The 27347-nt window shown below is 51.6% G+C and overlaps 1 protein-coding gene across 2 annotated transcripts in view; it reads left to right on the forward strand.

The window, feature by feature from the left end:
* ADARB2 (adenosine deaminase RNA specific B2 (inactive)) overlaps positions 1–21469 on the forward strand; it is a 427099-nt gene extending 405630 nt beyond the window's left edge. For both annotated transcript variants that reach the window (XM_040451565.1, XM_040451564.1), the window contains 3 exons: positions 1383–1564; positions 14120–14298; positions 15983–21469. In XM_040451565.1, coding sequence (XP_040307499.1) covers positions 1383–1564; positions 14120–14298; positions 15983–16159 — 538 coding nt within the window. In that variant the 3' untranslated portion in view covers positions 16160–21469. The remainder of the gene's footprint in view (positions 1–1382; positions 1565–14119; positions 14299–15982) is intronic.
* Positions 21470–27347: the final 5878 nt, after the last annotated feature.

Consider the following 27347-nt stretch of genomic DNA (forward strand, 5'->3'; position numbering starts at 1 on the left):
AGTAAATGTTTCATAAAACCAATGACTGTTTAAATTGTAGGACTAAATTGTTTGTATATAAATATTACCTTTTATATTCCATTTGAGTTTTATGTAGATGAACACATTACTTTAATGACCCGCGTTTGCGGGGAGAGCAGGAGACTCGCTCTCTCGGTTCCCGCCCGCCAGATGGCTGCCTTTTCTTGCATGAGATTAAAACATGTCTCTCATTCACTGTGATGCTTCTGAGGCAAATTAATATCGCCAGCTAAATTGCTTGTGTTTTCGGAATAAAATTTAAAGAGAACTTTTTAAAGCGATTGGTGTCACAGGTTCTCAGAGCAGATTGCTCTCCAGGTAGGGCATGCTGGTTTTAAACATGCGGTAATTAATGGAAAGAATTCTGTGTTAATTGACTGCTTCAGGAAAGGGAAATATAATGACTCCTTATTAATCATGAAAAGAAATGTACAGCGTGGAGGCACCACGGTAATTGCTCTAACAGCGGAGAAATGTTAATTAATGAAAAGAACAATGATGTAAGAAATTAGCTGCATAATGTCAGCCTCCGACGGAGGGTGGGTTGGGTTCGAAACACGTTATTTACAGTGGAAACCACAAACCGTTGCCTCAAACAGATACATGTAACCTTGTACCACCCAAGTTTAGGGGGAAAAGTCTTAAAATGCTGCTGTCATCTTTGCTTGCAGAAGCAAAAACACCTGCCCGGGGCTATATTTATGTCACAGGAGAGCGGCCTTGTCCTTCATGTCTGCTCTGGGCTTCTAAAACCACAATCTTCCTCAGAGCAAAACAGGGCCATTTATTAATGTCATTTAATTTCCACACAACAGGTCATTCTGACTGCTGAGGACAAAAGGAGGAGAAAGCATTTTTCCCTAAACTGAAATAAATAAACTCCCTTCTGATATTTCCCTGCTCACGTAAAGAAAAATTCAGATTTACTTTGGGGACACTGTCTTTTTTTTTTTTAACCTAATTTCAAGTCCCTGAGAGAATATGTAGCTTCCAGTCCATCTAACAACTCATTTTCCAGAAAAGGAAGCCGCGTTCATTAAAATGCAGAGCCCCCCATCAGACCCCCGCACGGCATTGAGGGGCTCAGAACCATCAGTCGCCTAAGCTGGGGTTGCTCCCGGTCCGTGTGCCAAGGAGCTTGTCCTTTGGCCTGCTTGATGGGGGGTCACAGCCCCCACAGCCCGGGGCCGAGTGCAGGAGGGGAGGGGGTTCGCACAGCACCCCCAGGTGGAGGGCTGGCGGGGAGGGGGGGCTCTCACAGCCAGTGCCCTATGGGGAGGGGAGGAGGGAAGGGAGGCTGCTCTGGGGGCACAGAGGGTACCCACCTTCGGGGGCACCGCACTGATGCCCTTTCCTTCCAGGTGGAATGTGCTGGGACTGCAGGGCGCGCTGCTCTGCCACTTCATCGAGCCCGTGTACCTGCACAGCATCATTGTGGGGAGTCTGCACCACACCGGCCATCTCTCCCGGGTGATGAGCCACCGGACCGAGGACATCGGCCAGCTGCCGACCTCCTACAGGCACAACCGGCCCCTCCTCAGTGGTAAGAAAACCCTCCCCGGAGACGCGCACCAACGCCCTCCCATCGGCCCGCCCCATGGGTCCTTACTCGGGCACACTGTACCCATTTTGGCCAACGGCTATTTAAGATTTAGCGAGCAAAGTTACAAAGATCCGAAACAAAATGAGAGGGTCACGGTGCATCCCGCGGGCAGGAGTGGGCAGCGTTCTGAGGGGGGCACAGACCAGGACTCAGCGCACCACCTGACCACTGTAACTAGGGGTCTGCAGTGCCCATGCGGTGAAACGCCAGCTTAAGTCTTAGACTAGATCACCTGGGAGAGAAACAGGAAAATTAGAGGTGTTCAGTGCTGCGGCTCAGAGCTGGGCCGGAGATTCACTCCCAGGATTCTGAACTTTCTCTAAATGACATTATCAGGGTGATAATAGTGCCCCACGGGGTGGGAGTGGGAGCAGGCACAGTTCATGAGCAGCGCTTTATGACATTTGGCATGAATTTAAGAAAAGATACCTCCACATTTGTTCATTCTGCACACCGACCACCGACCACAGGCAGCACCTCGCACCTGCTGCTCCAGGAAGAGCCTGGGGCTGGGCTGGCGTGACCAGTCAGGTCCCCGCTGCACTACACGTGAGATCCCGTTCTGAGGACCCCAGACCCTGAGCCAAGAACCACCTCTCTGTTGCTGAGGCAGGAGGTGTGGCCCTCAGGCAGTAGGTCTGAAATCAGCGTGGGTCCAAAACTTGTGTCCCCTGTCCTCAAATCCCTGTGACCATGTTAGAGTCCGGGGGCTCCATGTGTCCAGGGAGGGAGCCTTCCATGCAAAAGTCTGCACACTTCAGCAAGGCCTGAAGGTCTGCACACTTCATCTGAAACGGGGTCACAGAGTCTGTCCAGGAACGCAGGACAGTCACCATCTTTTAGGGTCTCACCTTTCTCTGCTGGTCCCCAGGGCCGCTCCTTTGTGGCAGGGGGTCCATTCTTCACCACTGTCCCAGGGGCCAAGGTAACACGATCAGCAAGGCAGGGTTTCCTCAGCACCATCCTCGCTCGAAACCCTGTGCCCAATACTGCAGGGCCCTTGACTCGAACCAGAACCGATTCCGGGCATTGACGGGCCTGTGGGCGGTCTTGCTGGGGGCGAGCGCCTGAGGGGCCCGGTCTGCACAGAGCGGTGAGGACACAGCACTCGAGTCTCTTTCTGGGAGCGGCCACACCGCCAACACGAGGGAAGGATACTCAGCCACTCGTCCTTCTCAACAAACACGGTGCACGACGCCTCATCACACCAACCGTCTCCATGTCACAGGTGTGGGAAGAGGCTCCTAGAAATTCAGTCACTTGCTGCGATGCTCCATCCATGGACATGGGGCAAGGATTCGAACTCGGCTTGACTACAGAGCTAAGCTCTTTCATCTTTCCACACTGCATCCCGTGGCCCGCACCATTTAACTGATGCCTGTATTTTTAATCCCATAAAAATTAATAATGCAAAATGGGAGCAGCAAACCAGCCCAGGGCTCGCACAGCCCTGGAGGCTCACTGCCAGCTCACCCAGCGTCAAAGTTTATGAAATTACATTTATTTTTTTTTTTAAGTTTATGTATTTTGAGAGGGGGGGATGGGGAGGGGCAGAGAGAGAGAGGGAGAGAGAGAATTCCAAGCAGGCTCTGCACCGTCAGTGCAGAGCCCAACACGGGGCTCGAACTCAAGAACCATGAGATCAAACCTGAGCTGAAATCAAGAGTGGGACACTTAACTGACTGAGCCACTCAGGTGCCCCACATTTATTATTTTAAAGTTAGTAGGTTCAGGTGTAGTTCAGTTTCAACCTCTTTCTTTTATTTTTCCTTTTTTTTTTTTTTTCCTCAAAATGGCAAAGAATATTTACTTCTTACAGTTGAACTGCCAACACAGCTCCAGAGCGGACCCCAGGAGATCTAGAACTACTGGTTTGGTGCTCAAGTCCAAAATTCCCATCTCGGGGGCACCGCAAACCACAGTGAGGTTCTTAGTTCCTAAGTAATTGTGAGAGAACTCTGATCTGTCCGCACGGGTGTCACGTGCCATCCTTTCCCAGGCTTCCAGCTCCTCGAGTGGCCTCTCTCCTCCACGTTCATCTCCCAGTGAGGAAGTTACTTAAGCCCCATGAGCACAAGGAATACGGAAAGCAAATCCTTACCAGCCTCCGCCAGTGGCTGCTTTTCATTCATCCTTTGGGTACCACACAACACTGCCGGCATCCATTCTTCTGGCAAGGCTTTTTAAAAATCCTAAGTTCAACTTGGAACATGTACACATAGACGAAAACAGGAATTGTGAATTATAAGTGTGACACAAGTGAATTTTTTTAAAAATGTAATTAGAGAAATTCAGAACACCTGAAATCATCAAGTGGCAAAGCGCCTGAGACCTACGTGAACCCCCACCCTGCCATCCAGAGGGGTAGTCACCCCTATTTACAACCAGGACAGTGACTAGACACTTCAGTCTATGCTTAGATGCCTATTTAAAATACCGTTTGGGGTACCTGCATGGTTCAGTCAGGCGTCCGACTTCGGCTCAGGTCACGATCTCACGGTTTGTGGGTTCGAGCCCCACATCAGGCTCTGTGCTGATAGCAGGGAACCTGCTTCGGATGCTCCACCTCCCTCTGTCTCTGCCCTTCCCCCACTCATGCACTTGCACTCTGTCTCTCTCTCTCTCAAAAATAAACATTAAAAAAAAATACAGTTTTTATTATTGCCGAGATGCAAAGAAGCCCACACCATCCATGGTTTCTCACCTACATGCTTTTAACTGCAGTGACTGCATTGCTCTGATGGATATTTAAAAACCAATCATCCAAGTTTTGAAAGGAAATCATCAGGATTTTTTGCAACAGAAGAGAGAGAGAGAGATCTTACATAAGGATGATAATGAAACACACTCAAACAAGCACATGAAATCTGCCTGAAGATTCCCTCAAGGTCAGTTTGCAAAATTGCCCGAGAAGATGAAGCCCACATATTAGTGCAGGAGTCCTACGTTTAGCTAGGGCTCAATCAGTTCTGGGTTAATAAGAAGCAGCCGAGCTGAAAAGATGCCCTATTGACACGGTTATAGGGTATACTAATGTCCTCCAAAGAGATCTTGAAACATTCTGCACATACCAGCCTATACCGACGGGCAAAACACCACAATGTGGACGTCCACACCTCGGCTGCTGAGCAGCCCGAACCCTTCGGCAAGAGTCACGTCACCAGGTGGGAGCAGCCACCATAAAGGAGCTTGCCTTTCCCGTTTCTCAGCATATTTGATATGGTGAAAAAATGGTGATGATGACAATCAATAAAAATCTGTGCTCTGAATACTCATCTTTTTAGGAAAACATAAAGTGACATACAAAGTGACTTTGAAGCCTGTTCTTCCAGACCGGGGGTATGGTGTGTCTGAGCTTCCAACCTCAAAGTTGAAGAAAAATAAGTTTATTTTTCTTCATCAAGAAAAAGAATCCCAGCCAAGGCGGAAAATCTGGGTGGAATGCACAGGTTCTGTATTCCTCTTAACAGCATATTTAATGGATCTGGTTTTCAACAATGAGCCTTCGTAGTCCACACTGAAGATAAAACTTACAATTAGTTTTACAGCCCATGGCAAGGTCTTGGCAACGAAAATGATATCCAAGAGATGGACGCAGGGAATTGGATGTCAGAACCGCGAGTTCTTTCAGACCCCTGGTTCTTGTGCACGTAATGGAAATCACAGGATCGTGATAAGCAGACATCGGTTGTCTCCCTTCCCAGTGCACATCTTCCCAGAAGCGTAAAAATGGCTAGCTGGCATGTCAGAGCCTTTTCAGACTCCATGTTTCTGAAGGAGCTGAATGTGTTGAAATGTCTACCAACACAGTCTGTAAATCCTGCCCAACACCACCTGCTGGTTGCACTCCAGACACCTCTCTTTAGGGAGCGGTAGTGGGTGGGATGGAGGAGGAGGTCTGTCGCCATGCATAGCCATGCTTTTGTGAGTTCCAGTGTCCAAAGTATTGTCACTCAAGCTGTAGAATCTGACGGGGAGAGCTGTGCCTCTTTAATTCAGGAGAAATTTCTGAAGTCAATGGTCATTAATAGTGTCTTGCAAAACAACCCAGTGGGGTAGAAGCAAACATTGTCTTTTATGCAGATGGGAATGAATTCGCAGTATTATTTTTATACTAAAATAAACACTGGTTTATTATGGAAAAACCTACAAATTTTTCATAAATGTTTAGGATAAAACACATGAGCTTAAAAGTGTATCTGAGCAGCTGCTTTGTCTTGGGGTTGTTAGAAGTAGAAATTTATCTCCTGAGCCCTTGAAGGAATCTTTGGTAGAAAAAGATTATTATAAATCTTGCTAGAATAATCTAAAGGCAATCCTAATATTTTTGCCTAAAGATTGAAATGTTAGATTCAACAAATATTTAATAAGACATTTCCATAGATTAGCACTGATCTCCCCCTGCAAATCAGATGGCACATAGCTTATGATAAATTTACAATTACAGAAAAACCTTGTTTTAGTTTTCTGAGGAGTTTTTCCAAAAATACTTGTATATTAGTCAAGTTACATTTAATTTCCCCCATGATTTTAAGGAATTCGTTCACCAAAGTATTTGAACATCAACCTTAATTCCATTGCTCTTGAAATTTTTACCCTTTAAGGCAAATACTTCCATTGTTAATACATTTCATTTATGCAAACATCAAGAAGTTGGTCAACATAATCCATACTTACTTAATCATTCAACAAATATGTATTGATTGCCTAGACATACCATGGACAGTTAGTTACACCCCGGGAATGCAGCAGTGAATGAAACGGTCAAAAACCCATGCCCCAGGAAGATTACATTCCAGGGGGGACAAAATGAAAATGCTTTGCAGAAAAATAAAGCAAAGAAAGGATTAAAAGTGAGCTTTGACCTTAAACCAGAGGGTGAGGACAAACCTCACTGGGGGTGACTTTGGAGCAAAATCCTGCAGGAAGAGAGATAATGTGGGGAGGGGCTGCCAGGGAAGAGCCTGGGGGCCAGAAGCAGGAGGAGATTCTCCAGGGGCTTCAGGACAGAGGCCAGGCTTCTGTGGATTAAATCAGGACCAAGTCTGAACCCAGGTAAGCAGGCCCTTGAGGGGTTCCCAGAGCAGTGTGAAACTGTCTCCATTCCCAAATTCACACTGAGGGAACCCCTCTAAGAACTGGATCAAAATAATGCTACAAAAAATATGGAAATACAACACGGGCACAGAGCAAAAACTAACCAGGCATGGGAGGAGACAAGACCACTTTAACAAAAGCCAGCAGGCACAAGAGTGGGGAAGGAGTCACAGCTGCAGAGATCACTGTTCTCGGATGCAGACTCACCAGCGAAAAAGAGATGTGAAAAACAAGGAGGGGTGCCTGGGTGGCTCAGTCAGTTGAGCGTCTGACTTCAGCTCAGGTCATGATCTAACAGTGTGTGGGATCAAGCCCCACATCAGGCTCTGTGCTGACAGCTCAAAGCCTGGAGCCTGCTTCAGATTCTGTCTCCCTCTCTCTCTGCCCCTCTCCTTCTCTCTCTCTCTCTCAAGAATAAAGATTTAAAAAAAAAATTTTTTAATGAATAAAAAAATGTTTTAATCTTAAAAAAAATAAGAAGGAAAATGCAGGGGGGAGATAGAAGCCAAAAAAAGAAAAAAAAAAAAAAGAACTGAATAGGAATTTCAGAAGTAAAGAAAATAAAACAATTTGTGTAACAGTGGATAGGTTGAATAGCAAATTAAACACAGCTGAGGAGAGAATTAGTAAATTGGAACATCCCCCTGACAAAGATCCTGAATGCAGCAGAGAAACAGAAAGAAGGTGCATTAGGTAGGGTTCTCCAGAGAGCAGAACCAATAGGAAACAGTATATTCATTTTCCTACTAGAAAAGAGGGATTTATTTTAAGGGACTGGCTCGCATGAATGCAGGGACTGGCAAGTCTGATCTCTGCAGGGCAGGCCAGCAGCCTGGAAATTCCAGCAGGAGATGACATTGTAGCTGTGTCCAAGGACAGTCTGGAGGCAGAACTCCTTCCTCTTCAAGGAACCACACTCCTTGCTTCTAGGGTTGTCAGCTCATTATATGAGACCTACCTTCATAGTGGACAGTCATCGCTTTACTCCACATCTACTGATTCAAACATCAGTTACACCTAAAAGTCCCTCACGGCAACATCTGCCTGGTGTTTGACGAAGCAACTGGACACCAGAGACCAGCCAACCTGACACATGCAAGTAACCATCCCACTGGGAAAATACAAGCCAGGTCAGAGACGGAGTGAGGAAGTCTGACATACCTAAGACATAACCTTTAAAGAGGCAATAACTAAGGCAAGAAACTCTCCAGGACAGTTGAAGAGCATCAAACTACAGACCTAAGATGCATATTATGGCCCAAGAAGGATCTTCTTAAGTTCTCCGCTCAGCAGTAAAACGGCTTATAAATACATACATACATATATACATACATACATACATACATACATTCATACATACATACATACATAAAATCTTTAAAAGCGGTCAAAAAATAAAAGAATAATACAGGGGAACTAAGACTAGTAGCTGATTCTGGGAAGATAAAAAAAACAATAAAACAGTATCTTTAAAATGCTGATAGAAAATGAATCTCAACCTACAATCCTAGACCCAATAAAAGCATTCTTTAAAAATGAGAACAAGACACCACTGTGGACAGACAGAGCTCTATCAGCTCCAGCAGACTTGTGCTGCAGGAGACATTAAGTGTGTTATTGGGGCATAAGGAAAATGGTCCTCAATAGATAAAGTCAAATAAAAAGTGATGAAAATAATCTGCATTTTTACCAGTATAAAACTTGCCTTATTTTGGATACCATAGCAGTGAAAGATGCATAATACGAAGGAAAAAAATGACCATATTCTGCCAAAGTCCCCTTGTCCCATGTCCTCTAAAGCAATGACAATCCTTATCAGTACCCGGAACCATGTCATTATCAGGTTATAAAGTGAAATATTCAAATTTTTTCCTGCCACAGAGGAAATTTCACACCTTTCAGAGGATCCTGTGGGCCCATGCATTTTAAACTATGCAGACCACAAACCACAGTCACTATGTGCACAGACAAGGTCACATTCCTATTGACTCCAGGACGGGAGTCCCTGAAAATCTGTGGGGAAAACTCTCACTATAAGAAAAGGTTCCAGCTCCCCAAGCAGGTGACCCCAGAACCTTCCAGTAGAACTCCCCAGCAACGGCATACCTTCAAGCAGTGTGCACACACACCCTAAACCTCACCAACTGGTCAGAGGAGAGGAGGCAAGGGAGGCCGAAGCAGCCCGGTCTTACCTGTGTGTCCCCTCGGGCTGGCAGAAACCCACGAACTGGACAAGCATCTCGCAGCAGTCCTGCACACTCTAGCACATTCCCCACACTCGCCCGGAAACGTGCTCTATTAGGACAAGACAATAGCTGTAAAATTACTGTCAATTATAATGGTGTTCGTGCTAATGAAAATGAATAAAAGGACATTAATACAGCCTTATTAGTTACTCCAAATCTGTAAGTCGGCATTAAATACCCCTAGCTCCGCTTCCCTTAGAAGTGTGGTGTGCGTGTGACACAAGTGTGTCTATGTGCACGTGCAAGGGATGGCACGTGGGCAGCCAGCAGTGTGTAACACAACAGGGCCTGCCAGTGGACTCTGCTGTATCAGCCATGTCACAAGACTGGACGCAGTGGTGCCCTGAGACACAGACGGGCCTCACTTCCTGTCAGTGTCACATTCTTCAGTGTCATCGTGTAAACTTAATCTGGAGAAAGGGAATCAGATTTTAAATACATTAGGCCCACTGGCTATCTGAAGACATGCTGCACTCTCTCTCACGTACTGCTTTTTAAAAAGGTGTATAAGGGTTTTCTCCAAATGAGGCATCTTTTCATAGCTAGATAAGCCATTTCCACAGATGATGGAGGATTCGCCCCCACTGCTCTCGGTGATGGCGGTCATAGTGGTGGTGGGGCAGCACTAATGGTGGTGTTGACTCCAGTAACTGCAGCAGTGGCCATGGTAACCGTTGTCCTGACCGTGGCGGTAATGCATGGTGGTGGTTAGCAGGCTAACTAACCCATCAAAAGGCCACACTGCTGGTAAGTGACAGACATGACATTGAACGAGGTCTTCAAGTTCAGCCTATTCACACGACTGTGGACACTGAATGAAATGTCAAACAATCTCCATGGAGACCCTCTGTATATTTGCCACCACGGCAGAGTATTTGTGTCACAGGCTGGTGGAGACCTGCTTGGTCTCACTGGTATCCGCTTTGAAGTAAAATACTCGCCTAGGACCTTTCATAAAAGATGAATGGCCTGCATATGGTATGGCACAAAGACAAGCCAACAGAGGCCGTGCATGTCCGTGCTGATGGAGAAAGAGTTTGGGAAGATGAGGTTCTTTCCAAGATGGCTGGGAATAATTACTACAGATTTCACTAAGGAAGAAGGCATCGGACCTGGTCCTCACCCACCTGGCGACCAGCTTTCAGGGACACCTCTTCTCTCAGCCTGACTTGGGCTTTCGCCTCCAGGGTAACGCAGGGGTACCCTGCCTAGTCACACCTGCCAGCCTCCAGGACGATGCAGGGATACATTGCTGTCGTCTTCCAGCCACCACACTTGCTGGCAGGTGATCATATCGGCCAGGGGACTAACACAGTGCTGCAGTGTTGACCTATAAAATCTCCGGAGCGGAAACCACAGTGAAAAATGCAACATTGTTCCTATGTTGCCACACAGTCAAGGCAGAAGTCCCCCAGGATCCACGCTGGGTCAGTTTTATTTTGAATTATTTTTGTTTCTGGATGTGAAGGTGCAGGTTTGCAGACTGGCGCAGGTAGTCCGGGCTGAAAAATACAAAGAGTCCACGTATGTGCTTGCAGAGAGACCCTGTGACCTTGGACAGAGGTCATCTGTACACAGTGCTGGGTTCTCCACGTGTTACTATTTGAGAGGACCTTCTCCTGGAGCACAGCAGGCACAGGCTCGTGCTTTCACTGCTCAGAATGTAAAGCTCTTCCCTAAACCCTAACTGGGACAGGGGCCCATGTCGACCGGGACCTTCCTCTGGATGGAGAGCTCTGATGAGCCGCCAGGAGGCAGTTCAAGCTGTGGATTTGGGGACAGAAGGTTATGCTATACGTTCTAAGAGACTGAATCTGGACGATGTGCCAATGAGTTGTCATCTCAAGCATGATAACAAAAGCCAGCAGTAGGCGGTGATGCCCGTGACTGTAAATACATTGTGCACTTGAACTTGAACTTGAGACTTGATTTTTACCTTCAGTCATTTGACAACTGCTTCCGGAGGAATGATCACTTCCAGCCAATGGGAGGAAAAATAAAATGCAGACCAGAGTCTCCTTTCTGGGCCTGAGCAGTGTCTCTAACCACACCATGTGGTCACACCTCTGCCCGGCTCCAGCGCTCGCAGAAGCACGCCGTCCTCGGCCTGGAGAGGACGCTGGACGAGCCCCTTCTCTGGCCCCAGTCCCCGCGTGGCTCCTGGGAAGCTGCTGGAAAATTATGAAGCCGGCACGTGATGAATGAGCTCACTCAGATGCGCACGACACTCCTTAGGAGGCAAGTGATGGCAGCTCCCCCTGGCTGCCATGAGTTAACAAAAGCCTGGCCAACAAGCCGGTGGGAGCCTGCTCAGGCTCAGGGAACAGAGGGCAGGTGGAAGGGCACAGAGGGTGGGTGGAAGGGCACAGAGGGAGGGTGGAAGGGCACGGAGGGAGGGTGGAAGGGCACGGAGGGTGGGTGGAAGGGCACAGAGCAGGTGGAAGGGCACAGAGGGCGGGTGGAAGGGCACAGAGGGCGGGTGGAAGGGCACAGAGGGCGGGTGGAAGGGAACAGAGGGTGGGTGGAAGGGCACGGAGGGAGGGTGGAAGGGCACGGAGGGAGGGTGGAAGGGCACAGAGCAGGTGGAAGGGAACAGAGGGCGGGTGGAAGGGAACAGGGTGGGTGGGAGGGCACAGAGAAGGTGGAAGGGAACAGAGGGCGGGTGGAAGGGCACAGAGGGCGGGTGGAAGGGCACAGAGCAGGTGGAAGGGAACAGAGGGCGGGTGGAAGGGAACAGGGTGGGTGGCAGGGAACAGAGCAGGTGTGGAAGAGCAAATTAGGAGCAAAGGCAGGACTGGAGCTGTTTCTGACTCCTGAGTCAACACAGATCTCACCCCACATTTCCCACGTCTGGGAACAGAGGCTCGGTGATGTAGAACGTCATCACTGGACCTAAAATTTCATTTCATTGCCAAGTAGTCATTAGTGGGACTATTACAGTTGGAAATCGACGATTTTTGTGTGTGATTCATGGAGCCGCTGTGACTGACAGCACAGGCTCTTCTGTGCCTCAGCACACACCAATGACCTGGGCCCCGCCTGCAAAGAAGGGGGCTCAAGGGCTGGTGGGGAGGAGGGAGCTGCCTGTCTGCAGTCAGACTCCTGCCCACTGCCGGCCCCTTCTCTCTGTGCATGTCTGTGTGTGCAGCTGGCAGACAGGGCGGCCCCTGGTGAGGCCAGTGGCCAGCGTGTGGCCTCCCTGCCGGGGCTGCTCTCCAAGCAGGTGTCTGTGAGCTAAGAGCCAGCAGCAAAGCAGGCACTTTCCACAGCACAGAGGACACAGAGGGAGCAGGGAGGTCTGATGGCAACATCCATCTGGGACTTGGAGACTTTCCCCCAAGTCCAGAGCGGTGAGGAGACCCGGGTGACGATGCCGGAGCCCTGGGCCTCGGCACTCAGTCCTGACTGTTGTGGGTGTCTCCCCCCCCCCCCCCGTCTCGGGGTGGAGGGACAGACAGCAGGCTCTGGAGCAGGCTGGCTTCTCTTTGTGGCCGGTCACTCCTGACCTTGGCCACTGCCTCCCTCTGCCCAAGGGGCCGCCTCGCTGCCAATGTGCCAGATTGTCCCCCTGCCCAGCTCTCAGTGTGGGCAGCTGCCACAGGGAATCGCTTCAAGGAAAGGGAACAAGCTGACATGGATGGCATTAGCCCGGGCGCCTGGCACTGCCCATCCGTGACCAGGAGAAGGTCACCGGGTGACTCTGCTGTGGACTCAGGCTGCTGCAGCAGCAGGTGCAAATGCAGACCAGTGTGTGCCGAGGGTGGGCGGCCCCTGGATGGTGCGTGAGACTGGGCACAGCGGGAGGGCCCCGGGTCTGTAGCTGTGCAGCTCCAACAGGGCGTGGGGTGCAGGGGGTGCCCCTTCCCAGGATGTCTGCTGCAGGCCCTCAGGCCTTCCCAATGCCAGGGCTTCTCAGCTCTGGGACCCCCACGGCACAGGTCACTAACTCGGCCCCCACCCTTCCACCCAGGGTGTTCAGGGGAAGGAGCAGGTGGTGTGGTCGTGGAGGAGAGGACAGGCACACCAGAGGGGCAGGCTCTGGAAGGTGTCCCGAGGAGGGGCAGCGGCTGTGGGAGCGATGGGAGGGGGTGGGGGGCTGTAAACTGAAGCAGCGGGAGTTGGGGCCCCTCCTCCATCCCGCTGAGTGTGGCAGGCTGTGCTCCCCACGGTGCTGTGCACAGAGCTGGGGCACCGTGGGGCCTTTCCTACCTCGTGCTTCACGGTTCTCCCCTGAGGTCACGCAGGGTGGGAACGAGCAACCCTCAGGCGGAGGGTGGGGCAGCACATTCTAGAATCCTTGGATGGCTGGGTGGAAAGCCCTCGTGTTCCCACTAGCAGACTCCACGCCGTGGGCAGGACATAGGCCAGGCAGAGGCCAGACGCCCGATGGTGCTGCCCCCGAGGAGGGTCACCGGTGCCCCCTTCCCTGATCCACAGTTGGCTGTGTCCCAACTAAAACCAGCTCACAACCTGATACGGGGAAACTCTGGAGGGAGGGCTCCGTGGACAACCCCGGAGGCGCTCTGCACAGGCCGGTGTCGCCCGGGGCACTGCTTCCGGGGAAGTCATGGGGAACATAGCTAGAAAGACCCGCCGTCATCCTGAAATTCCTAACAGCTACTGAACGCGGGGTTTCATGCTTTCGTTTTGTGCGGGGTCTTGGAAGTTCTGCAGCCGGTGCTGTTTCTGGACCACCTTGCTTGGTTAATTAACTATCCTACACTCTTGGCCCTGTCGTTTTCATTAGCTTTTTTTTTTTTTTTTTTAAGTTTACTTATTTGAGAGAGAGTGGGGCAGGGGCAGAGGGAGAGAATCGCAACCAGGCTCTGCACTGTCAGCACAAAACCCAACGTGGGGCTCGATCTCACAAACCATGGGATCATGACCTGAGCTGAATCCAACAGGCAGACACTGAAGCCACTGAGTCCCCCAGATGCCCCTGCATTAGCTTTTTAAATCTCGTCAACCAAACTACAAACCTCAGGGCCTGATACCATTTACAATTCCTGAGTTAAAATCCACAAGTCCCGTGAGAAAAGGCACCCCACACCTGCGCAAACCCAGACCGTTTGGCCCTCGCCTTTCCCGCAGGAACCTAGTGGCCCAGAGCGCTGACGCCCGGCTGTCTCCCGGTCCCCCCCCCCTCCGACAGGTGTGAGCCATGCCGAGGCGCGCCAGCCTGGAAAGTCCCCACACTTCAGCGTGAACTGGGTGGTGGGCAACACCGACGTGGAGGTTATCGATGGCACCACAGGCAGGCGGAGCTGCGGGGGCTCCTCGAGGCTCTGCAAGCACGTGTTCTCCGCGCGGTGGGCGCGGCTTTACGGAAAGGTAATAGTCCTTGGGGGGCGGCTCCCAGTGACCACGGGGAGGGGCCCACGGAAAGGCGTCACCTTGTCTGAGCAAGAGTGGCACGTGGCACGAACACCGGCTCCCATTCCGTCTTCTCCCCCCGGGTGCCCGCGGCCACTCTGCGCAGGGCCTGTGCCGGCAGCAGCCACAGGGCGAGAGGAGGGGCCGGCGGCTTCGTGGAGGGCATAGCCAGGGAAGTCCAGAGGAAGCCCCTGAAGTTGGTATGACTCCCAGTTTAGGTGGAAGGAAACTGGGTGGTTTCCCGCGAATGCCAGGCGGAAGGTGAGAGCTCTCCCCACGACCCCCAGGCTGTGCGCGTCTGCTGCAATTCTGAGCTTCCTTTCTGCTCGATAACTATATCTACAGACTTCAGGTTGAGATCTACAGATTTCCACATGCTCCCAATGCATAGCAGGCCATGGCGTGAGCAAACAACGCGACAAAACAAAACACACAGAAACCAAACAGCAGAAACGCTTCAAGCGGCTGGGCCGGCTTCCCCACACTTCTTCCTCCCACAGCTCCACACAGCAGTGACAGCGTGGGGCGGTCTCCCGGCCAGCGGAGCAGGACAGACACATTGACCCTCAAGATAAACGTTCCTTTCAACTCAGAGGACCCTGGAAGTTGTGCATGTCGTCCTTAGCAAGGCACGACTTCTGTGGCTGCCACGAGCCGCCGATGGGGACCTGGCTCTGCCCTGACCGCCCTGACGGCCTCACATGCCTCTCTGTCCACTCAGGGCACCGTCCGTGTCTCCCTGTTCTGCACAAAGGTGGGGCCGTGTCAGAGCACATCGCTTTGTCTTCCTAAAGGGCCCTTTGCACCCGCTGCAGGGGGGCTGCCAGCCAGTGGGCAGGCCGGTCCCCCGACTCCCTGGAAAGCACACAGGGGATTCGGGCCTCCCGCCTCAGCACACCACACCCTGGCCTCCCCACCTCCCTGCCTACACTAGCCACAAGGCCCTGCCCAGTACCAGCTCAGAAACCCAACAGAGGAGACAGCCTGCTCCCACCGAGTTCCTGCCTGGAAACCCACCCATCTCGCGTCTGTGCAGTGCTGCTTCGGCGCCCATGAACATCCCTGGGGGACCATCCCCACCCCAACATGGGCCCCTGATCCTTCCCCCAAAAGAAAAATACACAGTGTGTCTTCTCAGTAGCAGGTGAGCTATAGGGCTATTTTGTTTGCTGGGCACTCCCCCCACGGAGCCCCAGGACTGCCGGACGGAGCTGGCTGGCCACAGCAGTTACTCTTCTGATCCTTTTTCAGATTTAGATGAAATATTACTTTGTCAACAGGTAAATTAAGGAGAATGGATATTTATCTTTTGTTAAGAGCTTTCCTGGGGAAGACTGACCTAACATTGGATATATTTAAGGCATGTAACATGACATTGGATACATTTATAACATATATAACACACAGCATCAGATACACTGAGGGCGCATCACATGGCATTCTGAGGCACACACACTGAGAACCACGACCATGCTAGCTGACAGACCGTCACCACATGCGGGGAGAACACTCACCTTAAGAAGCCCCTTTTGGGCAAACTTCACACACGTGTCGCTTTCCCATCTCCTAGTAAGAGAGCGGGACAGGCGGCCCAGCTGGTGCGAGCGTCTAACCCGCTCCCTGTCTCATTCCTGGCCCACAGCTGAGCACACGGATTCCGAGCCACGGAGACACGCCATCTGTGTACTGTGAGGCCAAGCGGGGGGCCTGCACCTACCAGTCTGTTAAGCAGCAGCTGTTCAAGGCATTTCAGAAGGCCGGGCTGGGCACATGGGTGAGGAAGCCGCCTGAGCAGGACCAGTTCCTACTAACCCTCTGAGCCACCGGACCTGCGGTTCCCGGAGCGGAGTGGGCGCCCGGGCAGGGCGGGGTGAGTGCGCGTGCGTGGGGCGACAGGCGGTGCTCACCGGCTCTTCCTGCTCATTTCCCCTTGGTGTTCCAGAAGCACATGCGTGGCCAACGTTCGACGGGCAGCTAGACTCAAACCGGGAGCGTACTGCTCCCACGTTGTCAGAAGCCAGGTGGCCCCCCGACCTAGAGGCGCAGGTGCAGCCAACTCTTCCTGGTGTGTCAAAGGGAAAGCTTCCGTTCAGGCTAAAGGGTCTGAGGTGCAGCCTTGAACAGCGGAGCCGAGGGCTGCGGCTGGAAACGAGCCTCGGGCACCGTTCCCTGGGTCTTCCTCCCCGCCACGCGCCTCGGGCAACGCGTCTGGTTCTCTCTAGCACAAGCTGACACGATACTTCAGGATAAGCCACAATGAAGAGAAAAGCCATGGGCTCCTCTCCAAAGAAGCCAACAGAAAGCTCTACCACCCTCATTACTCACTTAAGTTTTAACTCCACCTCCTTTCACAGCAGATTCAAGATGTGCAATACTGAAGAACCCCTAAGCCAGGACCAGAGAAATGAAGTCCACTCTTGCAGAGCGAAGGAACAGGGCCCACAGCACCCGTGAGCAGAGATGTAGGACGTGGGCAGACTGAACTTCCAGAACTGTGTGCCACAGACCACCCCTGTACCTGGACTGGTCCCCACCGGTCCCCACCAGTCCTCAACAGTCCCCACTGGTCCCCACCATCCACACCCAGACCAGTCCCCACCAGTCCCCACTGGTCCCCACCAGCCACACCCGGACCAGTCCCCACTGGTCCTCCCCAGTCCCCACCAGCCACACCTGGACCACAGTCTCTGTGACAGGTGCCCACAGCTGCTGGCAATGTTTGAGCTGTTACGGGTTAACTACCCCACAAGCCCCTCACCAGGTCACAAGGACACCAAGTCTTGGACCACTCCCTGACTTTTAACTAAATTTTTATTAGAGAGTGAGCAAAGAAAAAACATCCAGAGCAACCTTTACTTAGAGCTTGAGAAGTATCAGCTCTCTATTGCTTTGGGTCCCCTGATCACCATCTTGCATGACCAAAAAAAAAAAAAAAAAAAATCACATAATGCAGCTGCTGAAATGCAAGAGGCAGGATTCTGTCCCCTTCATGGCAGGTGCCAAACAACCAGACCATTTGGGATTTAGCCTGTGGCACCCTTCTTAAGAGTCAGGGCGAGGCCACATGGCCTGTCCACACCAGAGGGAGGCATTTCTCTTACACACCTTCGTTCCATCCAGGTACCTTGAATTGTTCCACTCTGACCACTAAGGACTCATTTCTAACATCCAACATGCTACCTAACAGGCCTCTAATTTCTCCAACAGAAGATCCACATCTGCAAGTCACTGTGGCAAACAGCAAAGCTTCACAGTAGCCAGCGCTGGGCATGGGCCTCCTGGTTAGAATCCCAGCTGGCCACCCATGGGCGCACACCCTGAAAACACAGGATTGCCCCATAACGCAAGAAATGTGAGCACAACATCATGCAGTAGATACTCAAGTACAGATTGCAGATCTAACAGCGAGGCAAAAATGAAACAAAATATGTTTTAGAGACTTGTTATGGGCTAACAAGTAGAGGTGTTAGTATGGAAGCAAACTCTCTCTAGGACTTAATATAGAGTCAGACCCATTGTTCAAGTTCTTCCAGAAAAGGAAATGGCCACTGAGTGCACAAGTTCCTCAAGACAAAGTTTTGAAAGATATGAAAATGTTTTTGCAAACATAAGACGCATACCAATCTTTCATAAAAGTTGAGGAAATAACAATGAAATGTTAACTCAGTATAAAAGCTATAGTCAAATTGCCACTTTACATTAGTTTCTGATAGTCTGACATGTCACCAGGAGGAAGCCTAGGGACCCAGAAACCCAGAGCTGACTTATGACTTAGACTCTGACTCGCCCTTCTCCGGAGCCCTCCTCTGAAAGGAAGGAGGCGCGCTCGAGTCCTGGAGGAAACCTGTGTCCTGAACCTTCCATTACTGACATTCTGAGCTGTTGCTTTATATCAACGTGCTCCAAATAATGGTCCTTCCACCCAGAGGAGCCAACAGCAGCAGCAGGAGCCAGAGGACAGACGCCAGACAGATCCATCCACAAACCACACAGCGGGTTCCACCAGGAGATCTGACCCCGGCGACTTGGGTGGCGCTCAGCTCGCTAATAACAGACACTCCCATAAGGGCCGAACTGTGGCTATCCGGTCACCATTCATTTCGTCTGAGACACTGGCTCTCCAGAAGCGTCACTAAAATATAAGTATCTCCTTCTGGAGAAAGCCAGACCTCAGCGCCAGCATAGGACTCGTCCATCAGGCCAGAGGGGACATCCTGCGGGGAGAGGAGATGGCTCCACAGAGGAGATTGACAGCGGCAGAGGCATTGGCACGGCAGCAGGAAGCCCCGAGCGAGAGCCTGAGCATGGTGCGAGGTGCATGTCCAGGAATGGGGACGGACAGGGCCACGGAGAGGAGGCGCCGGCCCAGGCTCTGGGCGCACAAGGGGGTGGGGGGAAGGCAGGAGAGCAGGGCTGACCAGAAGGCTGGCCCGGCCAACGGGAGGCCAGTCACAGGGTTCTGCTGTGGCACCTGCTTAAGGCTGGAGGGATGGGCAGCACCAGCCTGGAGATGAGGCGGCCTGCGGATTTCGCTCTGCACTTCAAAGTCCATGAGAACACCCAACACCACTTTGGGTCAGAGGCCAGGCCAATGCCGCGGTGTCAATGGTGAGTCACAGCCTGGGGAGGAGCCCGCAGACACCTCGCCACCTTGGGCTTCCGAACCGAAAACAGAGCTCAGGTATGTGATGTGTGACCTTCAGGCGCCCCAAGGCCACGGAGCAGTGTCAGGGGCCTGCTGGCATCTAGGCCTGTCTGAATGCGCCTCACGGCCGCTGGCTCAGAGTCCTCTGTTCTCCAACTACTGCACCTGCGACTCCGGTCCAAATAAAGGCAACACCACCTCTGTCAGCCTCCAAAGCCCACGCTGCATTCCTGGCAGGGAGGTCAGCAAAGGAAGGCTTCCTGTCTGGCTCTCAGCCACAAAGTCAGTATCTGCAAGCATTTCCATGGGACTACGTCCAAGGGGGAAGGTCACTGGGTCACAGAGCCCTGGCTGTCCATTCCTAGCACGTGGTCAGGAAGGTCACCCAGTCACGGAGCCCCGCCTGTCCATTCCTAGCACGTGGTCAAGAAGGTCACCCAGTCACGGAGCCCCGCCTGTCCATTCCTAGCACATGGCTTCACTGCAAGGTACTGACTGGATCTAGGGTTTCTTTGGTTTTTCTTTTTGCCACAAGGAAAGGATTTGCAGGTCTAGAAGTATTGTTTCTTTTTATACTTGCGGGTCTTTTCAGGTCTGTATATACCTATCATGTCACTACTGAGTTTGTGAGTCTTGCTGTTCCTCAGAAACGTCAAGTTTTTCCCATATAGTTTCTCATATGATTTCCTTTTCACAGGAAGCTGTCTTATCAATACGGTCAAATGGCTGTTTTGGGTTTGATTTTTGTTTTTTGTTTGTTTGAGGTTTTTTTGCTATAGTGTTTACCATGTCTGGAGAGCCATAAACAGTAAATACATGGTATATCAATGCCCAGAATAGAATAGAGTATTTTGATGAAACACTATTTTTAGATTATAAATTTCAAGATGTATCTATAGTATCTTGTTTTAAAAAATTTAAAAAGACATTTGAAACTTAGACATTTATAATTTAGGGAAACTTCTATAACCATTTTTTAAGAAGCCATTCTAATAAAATCATCTAATTGGCCCAAACACAATAAATATCTCTTTCTAATAAAGACCAAAGGGAAGTCAGGACAAGGCTGTTTTCACATACCGCCCCTTGATGCCACAACCGCCTCAGGGGACAGAGGTTTCACCCGACACGAAGCAAACCAGTGTCCCTTTGCTGGCTCCTCTGCCACCCCCACCCCTCAGTAGAGTCTGTGGAGTCATAACCCAGCCAGGGTCAGGAAGGTCCGCTGTCTGCACTCCTGGACAGGCTGTCCAGCTTTGAGTTCTTACGGAGCTCACGGAGAAAGTGAAAATTTAAAGCTCTGTGTTTCAGGAAAGGCTTTTGGGGGACTAACCCACCCCTGTGAGGCCCCCCTGGTGTTCTGCGCCCTCCCAGACACCGGTGGGAGTGGGATACCCAGAGGGCAGGAGGGAGGAGGGCAGGGCTGGGGCACACTCGCCGGTGCTGTCCGTGGTGCTGCCCAAAGGGCTGTTCCCAGCAATGCGGGATCTTGTTGGCTCCCGTCAAACTTCTCCCACAAATTCTGATTCACATAAAGGGAAGGATTGGGGGGCTGGGGGTGAAGAAGGGTGCAAAAGATGCAGGTTATCCAGAGGCGGCCCAGAACAGAGGAGCACCTCCCCGTTCTGGGAGACCAGAGATTCGAGACCAGACCTATCTCCACCTCTTATCCTCCCAACAGAGCACCTCCGCTTTCTCCCTCACATTTCCCTCCCCCTCCCCTTCCTCCTCCCTGTTTTAGTGCCTGCTCTCCCTACCCTAGACCTGTGATTCCTGGTGCAGCTGAGCTCCAGACCTCAGGCTGTCCACCCCCCCTGAGCTCCACGGCGCTGACCTGTGCATCAGACTGACGCCAAGGCACGTCCGGGGGCGGAGGGTCTACTGGAGTCCTTTCTTGGACTCCTGCAACACGTCCATTAGTCCGAACTGCCACCAAAGGGTCACTGACGGCCGAGTCTCTAGAAAGTTAGACCAAACAGCAGCACCTGCAGGGAACTACAGACAGTGTTGGCCCCGGAGAAAGAAATTCCTTATTTCCCAACTCATTTCAAAATCAAAGTTGCAGGGATGAAACACTCTCTAAAGATAAAGGTAAAATGATCTGGGTTCAATGGCCTCTTTTCATACAGGCACTGGATCTTACCATTCTGCCCTATGTGCATCGATAACAAACAAACACAAACACTTTCCCAGCAGTGCCCACTTAATTTTCAGCTAATTTTCAGCATTTTGTAAGCAAATGAACTTAATAAATAGTAATTCTTAAGCAAAGGTATGTACATAAAAAGCATGGGTGAATGGCAATATTGGATGTACATTTGTAATATTTGTAAAAAAAACAAAAACAAAAAAACAAACCTCCAAAACCTTAAAGTATTAATTTACACGTTAATTTGCTTCTAAGTGCTGGAAACTGCACTTCAGTGATATCTGATAAGTGAATGTTTCTGTTAAGTGAATAAAAACATCGAGTAAAGTTGTGCTTCTCTGACTGTTGGCCCTTCTTCATTGAGCAGAGTCCTGGGGGCAGGGGGTCTCTGGAGAATGGTGTGTAGGTTTAGGGAGGGGTCTCAGAGGGTCTGCCTGCCCCAGGGAAGTGGCACATCCACTCTAAACCCAGGGGGTCCCCCAGCCCCGACGCTACCCTCACAGCCGTCCTGTAAGCCAGCGACCAAAAGCATCACAAATCAACGTGTGCCTTTGCCCCCATTTCCTCACTGTCAAGTGTGGGGACAACCGTCATCCCCCAGCCTCAACGGCCATGAGTGGACTCGGGGTGTCGCGGTGCTTTGAAAGGGTAAACACACTGCAAATACTTAAGAGGCTCTGTGCCCCGCCCATATGTGCCACCACACATGAAAGGTGGGCTGGTAGTTCTCCTGCGGAACGCTCGTGGACCGAAAACATCACTCAGGTTGTTGGTGGCCTCGGCTCTACAGGACTGTGCATGGCTGAACATTCCAGAGTTCAACCCAACATTTCCCAGTGACACGCTCTGTCCCTTCCTGGGGACCGGCCATGTCACCTGTCACTCTAGCAGTGTGCTGAGCACAGGACTTGTGGGCTACACATAGGACGGCTCGTCTGCAAGTAAGCGTCTGGTCCACCAGTGTCTGAAACTCCAGCACGCGTGCCTTTGGGTGATGATTTCTCGCGTTGTCCACACTTACTTCCACTAACCACAGTGAGACTCCGCTCAAGGCAGGACATAGCGGGGCTCAGGTTGAGGGCAGAGGTGAAGGCAGGGGTCTGACACACACGTTCACCCTCGGGCCAGGGCCAGGGAGGACTGGGCAGGTCTCACTGTGAGTTTCCCCCGAGAGAGAGGAAGTCGGGGCCACGGTTACTGGTAAGGAAGAGAGCAGACCTGAGCACACAAAGAAGGTTCAAGACAGGTCACAGATGCATCAGGAGTGTAACACGTCTCAGACGTCACCTGGTCCAAATCACCAAGCTTTGGGAGTCCAGATGTCTGGCGGCAGGGACTGTCACCACTGACCAAAGACCAAAAAACCTCTGCAGACTGGCCTCCGCGTGTCCCAGAAGGGACTCTCGGCCGGTACCCAACACGCACTCTCACTCCTGGAGGACACCCTCCTGCCAGGGGAGAGCGGCAGAACAGACAGAGAACGTGACAGGTGTGCATGAAGTCTGAGGAGCGAGGTGACCAGATGAGCACCGTGACCATCGTGCCTTGTCCACTCCACAGCTACTCAGGGCGTGCGCTGGCCTTAACTTGGCAGAAATGTGCTCTCCCAAGTGAGTTTCAGGAAGCCAGTGTCCTTACAGACCCGCTTTCTGGAAACGTCATCCCCAAAGATGGAGGGTGAGAGGACCCGCTCTCCCTCCCTCCCCCTCTCCCTCTCCCCCTGTCCTCTTCCCCCTCCCCACTCTCCTCCCCCTCTCTCTTCCTCCGCGGGGGCGGGCGCGCCCACCTCCCCCTCTGGCTCTACACCCTCCTCTCCGCCCCCCTCCTCCCTGGCAGTCTTCTTCCTCCCTCCCCACTCTGCCTCCCCCTCTCTGCCCCCTCCCCCTCTCTCCCCCTTCCCCTCTCCCTGTCTCTTCCTCCCTCCCCCTCCTCTCCCCTCCTCCCTGTCTCCCCCTCCCCCTCCTTCTCTCCCTGTCCTTCCCCCTCCCCTCTCTCTTCCCTCCTTTCCTCCCTCCCCCCCTCCTGTCCCCTCCCTTCCCTCCCCCCCTCCTTCTCTCACCCCTCTCCCTCTCTCCCCCTCCCTCTTCCTCACATACACACACTCGCACACTCACACTGTCACACACTCACTGTATCACACACTCTCACACTCACACTCTCACACACTCACACTACAGGATACAAAGTCGCTGCTCCGTAAGCCTCCTCCCTGGAAGAGCACGGCTCACGCCCATTCACTCCACACCTACCACCTGCTCAGCAAATGTCCCTTCCACTGCACCTGCCCCTTCAATTACGCCACCACAGCGCTGCCCCAGACGCCCCGGCAGCCAGCCGAGTGACACTCCTCAGACCTTCCGTGCGGTGTTCACACAGGCTCCGTGAGCACAGGCAGTGAGGGTCCACAGCCACTGGGGTCCACCACAGCCCTAGGCCCGCCAGGCCCAGGCCTCAGGAGTAGGCCGGGACCCTCAAGACAAACCCAGGGCGATGCTGTCAAAACAGCAAAGAGACACTGTCTCCTTTCCGAGCAACTAAAGTCACGGAGACGCTCTTCCCTGCTCCACTCTGCCTTTGACAAAATGGGCCTCGGTCCTGTCAGTTCTGGTCACCCGAAATGGCAATGTCCTCCACAATATGAGATAGCAGCCAGCGGTGAGGGTGGCAGGCTGGCCAGCGGAGCCGGGAAGGGACGGAGGCAGAGGGTGTGGGGCCGGACGGGGCCCTGCGTGCACGGTGGCTCTGATCCTGGTTCGCAGCGTGGGCCTCTCCCCACCCCCCAAGGGTGCACACAGGGGAGACACACGTTATCTTTCAGATACCCAAGGGGACCACCCCCGGAATCCCACGTGCTACCCACACACCCCTGAGTCCAGCTGGGCACTGAGACAGGTGCTCAAGGAGCCACCGCAGGCCCTCCTCCCCCCAGCTCTATAATAAATAGCGTGTCTTGAGCCTTGCCTTGGACAAGCCACCGTGCTCAGTCCTGAGACAAATAAAAACTATGTGGATGTCTGGTCCCAAGAAAGTGACAGATTACCAGGCGAAACAGAACATAATAAGGTTCAAGTTACAATAACACCAAAGCCAGACACTGGCAGAATAGAGCCCGCCCAAGCAGGGGTCTGGCACTTGCTAAGGAAGCCAGCTCCCGAGGCCGCAGCCCCCGCTCGTCGGATGGTACAGCTGAAGGGCGCGTTTCCATTTTCTAAGGGGCATTAAACTACCCTCTTTGTTGTCATCAGAGAATTTTTATTGCGCTCTGGAGGAGAGAGCCGTGCCAGGAGGACAGTAAAATAGAGGCAGTTCCTGTCGGCCTGGAGCCCATAATGTTAGACAGTCAAGGCTGCGGGCTTCAGTAGTAAATACAGAATTTCTCATCACTCACGGCCGTTAAATCCCAAGCAAGTACTGCAAGAATCCACACTGAATGCCTTCCCAGGTGCTGCTGGAGATTCAGGAGACAAAAGATACGCACATACCAGGAACTCAAGGCAGGTTTTAGAGCGGATATGGTCCCTCCTTTTGAGAAATTCCGGTCGAACTAGGAAAACAAAGCAGCCACTCTGTTCCCTCCTTTTCCCAATCCTGGGTCTACAGTTTACTACCCTTCTGTGCTATCCTCCAAACTCCACTTGTGTTAAGTGGCAACCGTCGCGCCCAAAATTTGCACAGCCGACAGCACCATCTCGATCTGAGACCCTTCGTTACCCAGAAAGAAGTGCTGTGCCCTTAGCCGCCACGCCCCACCCCCAGCCCCTGCCAGCTGCTGGAACCACAGACCTACTTTCCGTGTCCGTACGCCTGCCCATCCCAGCCAGCACGTTCACGGAATCGCAGGGATCAGACACCGTGGGGCCTTTGGCATCTGCCGCTTTCACCTGGCATCACGTTGTCAAGGTCCATCCGTGTTGTAGGCTGTGCCAGGCCTTCATTCCTTATTTCTGAGTAACATTCCACGGTATGGACACGACCCGTGTTGTCATCCACCCAGCAGCTGGTGGATCCTTAGGTTGTTTCCACTTTCTTACGATTATGAATAATGCCGCTGTAAACGCACACGTACAAGTTTTTGTATGGGCACGTGTTTTTGTTTGTTTCTTTTTAAAGATTTTTTATGTTTAATTTTTTTTTTTAATTTTTTTTTCAACGTTTATTTATTTTTGGGACAGAGAGAGACACAGCATGAACAGGGGAGGGGCAGAGAGAGAGGGAGACACAGAATCGGAAACAGGCTCCAGGCTCTGAGCCATCAGCCCAGAGCCTGACGCGGGGCTCGAACTCACGGACCGCGAGATCATGACCTGGCTGAAGTCGGACGCTTAACCGACTGCGCCACCCAGGCGCCCCTTTTTATGTTTATTTTTGAGAGAGGGAGACAGAGCATGAGCGGGGGAGGGGCAGGGAGAGAGAGGCAGACACAGAATCCGAGGCCAGCGCCAGGCTCTGAGCTGTCAGCACAGAGCCCGACTTGGGGCTGGAATTCGTGATCTGTGAGATCATGACCAAGTTGGATGCTCAACCGACTGAGCCACCGGGGCGCCCCTTGAATGGGCAGGTTTTAACTTCTCTTGGGTATATACCTAGCAGTGGAACTGCTATAGGTCAGTCAGCAATCCCATAGTTAACACTCTGAAAAATGTAAACCGTCTTCCAAAGTGGCTGCATCTCTTTGCATTCCCATCAGCAGTGCATGAGCTTTCCAATTTTCTCCACATCCTTACATATGCCTGTTATTTTTTAACAGAGACCGGCACCTGTCTGTCTTTCTTTGCCATTACAGCCATCAGCGAGCGTCAGGGGGCTCCCACTGAGCTCAGGCTGCATTTCCTTAATGACTAATGAGGTTGGGCTTTTCACATGCCTGTTGGTCGTCTGTATGTCTTCTTTCGAGAAATATCAGATCCCTTGCCCACTGTGAATCTGGGTTATTTGCCTTTTTGTTGTTGAACTACAAGATTTCTTTGCTTGTTCTGGATACTATTTCCTCCTCAGATACACTACAAAAGTAACTTAAAAGTTTTCCCTCCCTCTCTGTACACTGCTGCTCTACTTTCTTGATGATGTCCCTGTAAGCACAAAAATGTCTAACTTTGATGAAACCCAATTTATCTATTTTTCCCTTTTGTTGCTTATGCCTTTGCTTTCATGTGTAAGGGACTCCTGTCCAACCCAAAGCCAGGAAGATTTCAACCTGTGTCTCCTTCCAGGAGTTGCATAGCTCTTACATTTAGGAAATTTCTCCCCTTTGGGTTAATTCTTACATGCGGAGTGAGGTAGGGGTCCAGCCTCACTCCTTGGCATGTGGGAATCCAGACGGCCCATCATTTGTTGAAGAGTGCTCATTCTCCACGGACCGGTCTTGGCGCCCTTCTCAAAAACCAACTGACCATAAATATGAGGAACTGTGTATGGGCTGCAGAAGTTCTTCTGTGGATTCCTCAGGGTCACATCCGTGTACACAGAGACCACCTGACTTCTTCCTTTCCAATACTTACATCTTCTATTTTTCTTGCTTAATTTCCTGGCCAGAACCTTTGGTTCAATGTTGGAAAGAGTAGTGAAAACAGGGGTTTGGTCTTGTTCCAAATCTTAGGGAGGAGGATTTCAGTCTTTCACCATCGAGTGGGAGGTAGCTGCAGGTTACTCGTAGACAGCCCTTAATGGGTGGAGAAAGCTCCCTTCTGCCCCTGGTTTGCTCAGTGGTAGACTTTTCCCAGTGCTTCCCCTGCATCTACTGACACCGCCATTTGAGCCCCTATCCAGTGTCCTTTCATGTCAGCCTGAGGGACTGAGGTGCGTTCTTGCCAAGGCAGGGGTCTGCTGCTGACAGATCCTCAGTTTGTTTATCTGGGGACAGCTAACGTTCTCCAGTTCTGAAGGACTGCTGGCCTTTCATGTCTGGCTTCCTGGCTGACCTCTTCTTCCAGCATTTTGAACATGTCTGATGCCTTTTGACCTCGTTTCCGATCAGAAACCAGCTATTAATATTATGGAGGATCCCCTGTACGTGATATTTCTCTCTAGCTTCACTCAAGATTCTTTGTCTTTGTTTTTTCACACTTTAATTAAGATGTGTCCAGGTACCGATCTCCTTATGTTTATCCTACATAGAGTTCATTGAGACTAATGTTTTTCATGAAATTTGGCAAGTTTCTGGTCATTACTTGTTCAAATATTCTTTCTGCCCCTGTCTTTCCCCTCTCCCTTGGG

The sequence above is a fragment of the Herpailurus yagouaroundi genome, unplaced genomic scaffold, assembly GCF_014898765.1.
Source record: "Herpailurus yagouaroundi ecotype Mexico unplaced genomic scaffold, PumYag 203, whole genome shotgun sequence".
In the NCBI taxonomy this organism is placed as follows: domain Eukaryota; kingdom Metazoa; phylum Chordata; class Mammalia; order Carnivora; family Felidae; genus Herpailurus; species Herpailurus yagouaroundi.